Below are 6,000 nucleotides of genomic sequence, written 5' to 3' on the forward strand. Positions count from 1 at the left end.
AGGATAATAATAAAAAGGCAATGGGCAAGATGTGAGACTTTAGTTCTAGTCCAAGATTTACTTATAACTTAAGTGAGCAAGTCACTTAAGTATACTGTTTTAGTTTCTCTAACTAAAATATAGAAATAACAATCCTTATCTCCTCTTTCTCATTTTGAGTGCAAAAAAGAAAACAGACTACTAAGAATAACTAACTCTAACAAACATCATACATTAACGTGGCATCAGGATAAAAAAGAACACTTAAAAATATTCTCTTGCAACCACTTCTCTCCTTCTCCATCTTTCAGCCTTAAAAGTATGCTGGCTTGGAACACACACCAGAACTGCAGATGGATTTCTGACGGATGAATCACCTTCAGCAACCCCAGCAAGTTCTCATTAAATATTTACCCTAAAGTAAGATTTTATGATCAAATCCAGTGTATCGTTAGTTTTTGGAAGTAGAATAATCACTGCAGGGTTTCACACTAGTATATATTAACTTGGGATTCCGTGATCCATGGATCTCTCCAAAGGATGTGCATATGTGCAAATGTGTTGATGGAGGGGGTAAGATTATTTGCTTAGGTTATCAAAGGGGTCCTTGTGCCCCCCAAATTAAGAACTAATGGCTTAGAATATACCAACAAAGTATTTCCCATGCATAAACCCTGCAGGATAAACACTGATAAAGAACCAACACACAAAGATCTTCCCAATGAGCTTCAAGAAAAGCTTCCAACTGAGTGATCACTGCTGAACTTAAAGATAATGACAAAAATAACGGAGTTGCCACGGGTGTGGGGATTTTGAAGCTATGCCCCTCCTCCTCACCCCGACCTTGGAGAACTATATATACAGCATGAGAGGAAGGAAGTTTTGGCAATACCTCACATTCGTATACCACTTTAATTTACAGAACAAGAGCCTTCGTTTGATTCTCAAGATAATCTTAAAAAAAAAAAAGATGATTTCAAGGTATTATCAGTAAGCCCATTTTACAGATGGGGAAACTAAAGCTCAAGAGACGGTTAGGTGACTTAGGACAATCAAAAATGACTAGTCAAACCAATGATCTAGCCAATTTCTAGTGCCGGTGAGTGGGAAGAGTGGTGAAGACCCTAAGACATATACCCTGTGGGCGCCTAAAGCACTAAGCTCACGACGCTGGGAAAGCGGGGCCGAGAAGGAGGGACTCGGGGCGACCCGACAGCGCCAGACAGGGCGGCCGGTGCCGAGGGCCGCTACCTCGGTGCGGCGGTACAGCGTGGCTTCCCCGAAGGCGCCGCGGCCCAGGACGCGGATGGGGATGTAGTGCAGCTCCTCCTGCTCCGCCGCGCCGCCGCCGGCTCGCGGCCCCTGACTGGCGCTAGGCCCCGGACTCGAGTCCCCGCAACCCCCGGACTCGCTCCCAAAGTCCGAGTTGATGGAATCGCAGTGTCGCTCGTACTCGCCCAGCACCGACATGGCGGCGGCCGCGGGCCTTGGGGACCAGCCTGCGTATGCCCGGAGGCCCTGGCCGCGCTGCGTCCCGCTTGTTTCAGATGCCGGCCCGCGGATCCGTCAGCCCAGCAACCCCGCGAAGCTCCATGGTGGCTCCTGCCCCCCGACCCGGAAACAGTTCTCTGTGTTTCCGGCCTGGCTGAGTTTCCTCCGCCTTTGCCTGCCCGCTTGGCTAGTCTAGCGGCCAGGGCTTCCCGCTTTCGGGGAAGGCCTGCAAAGTGAGGCCTCGGGCTGGGGTTGGCTGGCGCGTGGTGGGAACCGCGTGGAACCGAAGGGCTCCCACGGGAACAAGGGCATCACTGACGGTACGGCCTCTCGGGTCTATTGACCCTTCTCTGCCTCCCCGGTCCGGACTCATACAACTTGGAGGTCCAGAGGTCGTCCAGTCTCATCTTGACGTCAGGTCTGTGACAAGAGGGTGATTGGGGAAGCATTCCCAGTGTACACCTTCTTCCCCATTCCAACGTTGGACAGCATTCTTTTTTAGAGAGATAGTATAGTAAAGATAATATGGCCGGGCAAGGTGGCTCACGCTTGTAATCTCAGCATGTTAGGAAGCCGAGGCGGGCGGATCACCTGAGGTCAGGCGTTTGAGACCAGCCTGGCCAACTGGTGAAACCCCGTCTCTATAAAATACAAAAATTAGCCAGGCGTGGTGGCAGGCGCCTGTAATCCCAGCTACTCCAGAGGCTGAGGCAGGTGAATCACTTGAACCCGGAAGGAGGAGGTTGCAGTGAGCCGAGATCGCGCCACTACACTCCAGCCTGGATGACAGAGCGAGAGTTTGTCTCAAAAAAAAAAAAAAAAAAAAAAAAAAAAAATATATATATATAGACAGCCTAAATGTCTGCCTCCGGTCATCTCGGTCCCTGGGCCGAGTTCTTTCTCCCAGGGCCATCCTAAGTCCCTCCGTCTTCTACACAACTCCAAAAATATTTTAAGTCAACTTTCCTGACACTTTCCTTCTCCCCCGTCTTTTTCCAGATTCAATTTATTCTAGTGTGTTTCCAGATATTTGACCATATGATATCATGAAACATTCTTTGAGCACTTGGTGCCACACAGTTTGGGAACAGGAAATCTGCAATAACGTTCTCCCTACCGTCAAGTAGGAAAACAGCAATATGGTGAACAATAGGTGTTCCATCAGTTATGTGACCTTGGGCAATTACGTGACCTTGGGCAACTTCTCATCTCCAAGCTTGTTTTGTTGTGAGAATGTGGTCTACATCACAGACATAACAGCTAACATTTATTGAGTGTTATGTTCTGGGTACTACGCTAAAGGTTTTTTACGTATTATCTCACATTATTATGTATTATCCTATGTATTATGTATTATCCTCACATTCCCATTTTACAGAAACAGAGGTACCTAAGTAACCTGCTTAATGTGACAGACCTAGTAAGAGGGAGCTGGGAAGTTGAACCCAGCAATCTGAAAAAGCAGGATGTGATGGGGCTAAGAGAAAGCCATGTGCCTAGCCGGGAGTGGTGGCTCACACTTGTAATCCCAGCACTTTGGGAGGGCCGATCACTTGAAGCCTGGAGTTCGAGTTCAGCCTGGCCAACATGGTGAAACCCCGTGTCCACTAAAAATACAAAAATTAGCCGGGTATGCACACACCTGTAATCCCAGCTACTTGGGACGCTGAGGCACAAGAATTGCTTGAACTGGGGAGGCGGAGGTTGCGGTGAGCCAAGATCATGCCACTGCACTCGAGCCTGGGCAACAGAGTGAGAACCTGTCTCAAATAAATACATAAAAATAAATTATGTCATATCGATTTGTGAAAAGTTCCTACTTTAAGAGAGCTTACATGTAACAGAAAACCACCAGGCAATTAAAACAATTTCTATAAGGGCTATTAAAGTGCAAGATTCTAGAGAGGCATTTAGGAGTGGCATCTGTCCAAGCCAAACTTGCTGTGTGAGTGCAGGAATATACAAAATGTTAAGTCTAAACAAAGTAGAGAGATCATTTCAGGTAGAGGCCATTCCATCTACATCCTCCTATTAATTAGAAGGCACTTTGAGGATAGATATTGCCTCTTGTTTATCTAAACTCCAGAGTTTAGTTTGGCTTAAATCTGTTAATTCTATTAACTGTTAATTCTGTTATTCTCGATTAACTCTGTTAAACAGAAAAGATGCTCAATAAATTGTTTCTCAGTTGAATGGGAAAAAACCAATTACTTAAAATTGGGAATGCTGACTTTCAAAGAGGCTGAATAGATTTCAGCCTAAGCTTAAAAATTCATTTTTTTCTGGCACCTTTGCAATGAGGAACTAGTTTTCTATAACGTGGTTGGCCTGAAACTGAATTGTTCTAATGATAATGCATAGATACTACAAGCCTAGAAGAAACATGTCCTATTATAGAGCAGAGACATTCCTGCTGAATTCTTCATTATATTGGATATAACTGAAACTAATTGTCTTACCTTTGAATATTTATAAGTTCAAAAATAGTCAACATTTATTTTAATGGTATAACTTTTTTTTTTTTGGAGACAGTCTCTGTCACCCAGGCTGGAGTGCAGTGGCATGATCTCAGCACACTGCAGCCTCCACCTCCCAAGTTCAGGTGATTCTCATGCCTCAGTCTCCTGAGTAGCTGGGATTACAAGCGTCCGCCACCATGCCCAGCTAATTTTTGTATTTTTAGTAGAGAAGGCATTCTGCCATGTTGGCCAGGCTGGTCTCGAACTCCTGACCTCAAGTGATTGGCCTGCTAAAGTGTTGGGATTACAGGTGTGAGCCACCGCATCTGGCCAAAGTGTAAAATTTTAAAGCGCCTTTGGTTGAAACCAAACTATTTCCACATTGTACTTTAACAAGTGAATGGTTAGAATGCTATTTTGCATTAGTTTCCAATTTGTGAATGGCAAATTCCCAGGGGCCATAGAGTTACTGTCAAGATGAAAGAATCTACCAAAGACCAACCCAAGTTTATATCCTTCACTGTCTGCCACAGTAGCCATTAGCTACATATAGCTACTCAACACTTGAATTGTGGCTAGTCTAATTTTAAGCTATAGATGTGGTATAGCTTGAAATGCACACTGGATTTTCAAGATTTTATATGAAAAATGGAATGCAAAACATCTCATTAACCATTTTTATATTAACTATATGTTGAAATAATATTTTGGGTATATTAGGTTAAATACACTACTAAAAATAATTTTCGGCTGGGCACAGTGGCTCATGCCTATAATTCCAGCACTTTGGGAGGCCAAGGTGAGCAGACCACGAGGTCAGGAGTTCGAGACTATCCTGGCCAACATGGTGAAACCCCGTCTCTACTAAAAATACAAAAATTACCTGGGCGTGGTGGCGTGTGCCTGTAATCCCAGCTACTCGGGAGGCTGGAGAATCGGCAAATTTTACCTGTTTTTTACTTCTTTAATGTGATACTAGAAAATTTAAAATTATACATGCAGCTCAACATTTTATGAGACACCACTGCAGCAGACTGAATAAATGATTTATAAAGCATGTATTGGGCCGGGCACGGTGGCTCACGCCTGTAATCCCAGCACTTTGGGAGGCTGAAGTGGGTGGATCACGAGGTCAGGAGTTTGAGATCAGCCTGGCCAACATAATGAAACTCCATCTCTACTAAAAATACAAAATTAGCTGGGCGTGCTGGTACATGCCTGTAATCCCAGCTACTCGGGAGGCTGAGGCAGGAGAATTGCTTGAACCCGGAAGGTGGAGGTTGTGGTGAGCCAAGATCACGCCATTGTACTCCAGCCTGGGCAACAAGAGTGAAACTCCGTCTCAAAAAAAAAAAAAAAGGAAAGAAAAAAAAATTATACCCCAATAATGGGAACCATTACTTTACACACTATGGATTCATAATAAAATTTATTTGAGGGAGAATGGAGATAAGAGGATAAATAAGAGGCCAGCCAGTGAGTGTGCAAAGCACTTCATATTGGCTCTTGGAAAGTAGCTTTGTGAAAAATGTTCAACTGTAAGTGAAAGGAGAGGAGAAAAGACGTTTACCTCCTGGAGTGGGGTTTTGCATTGGATATGATAGGCCTAAAAAGTGAGTCCTGAGGGTTCATATACCGGGGGTGGGGGGGTGGGTCTTTTAGGAATGAAAGGCAAGGGAGATGGCTCTCTGTAGGAGTGATTCTATGTAGTTGCAATTTTAATTGCAAAAACCACAATTACTTTTGCGCGAACCTAATAGTAACAGTTTCCAAAAGAGAGAAGATAAAGAGAATAAAATGCCTAGCTTACAGAACCATATTTGGTCTGAGGATGCATAATTAAGGATTCTTAATTTTATATATATATATAAAAAATTTACATATATTACATACAAAATATGATAATCTTTTACTAGCTCATATAAACTATCGATCTGCAGTAACTGAAGAATAACAATATTTTTTCTCTAATTCATCAGGTATAATTTGCCATAATTTAAAATAGAGAAATATGGAAGAATTATCACCAATCCAGACATAGAAGTACTCAAGAGTAACAGTACACCTAAAA

General features: G+C 43.7%; 1 protein-coding gene across 2 annotated transcripts in view; it reads right to left on the reverse strand.

Annotated features, from left to right (window-relative positions):
* Window positions 1–2,162, reverse strand: part of NEK9 (NIMA related kinase 9) — a 45,556-nt gene extending 43,394 nt beyond the window's left edge. For both annotated transcript variants that reach the window (XM_004055464.5, XM_019009522.4), the window contains exon 1: window positions 1,231–2,162. In XM_004055464.5, the coding sequence (XP_004055512.1) occupies window positions 1,231–1,449 (219 nt within the window). In that variant the 5' untranslated portion in view covers window positions 1,450–2,162. The remainder of the gene's footprint in view (window positions 1–1,230) is intronic.
* Window positions 2,163–6,000: the final 3,838 nt, after the last annotated feature.

The sequence above is a fragment of the Gorilla gorilla genome, chromosome 15 (genome assembly GCF_029281585.2).
Source record: "Gorilla gorilla gorilla isolate KB3781 chromosome 15, NHGRI_mGorGor1-v2.1_pri, whole genome shotgun sequence".
Lineage (NCBI taxonomy): Eukaryota > Metazoa > Chordata > Mammalia > Primates > Hominidae > Gorilla > Gorilla gorilla.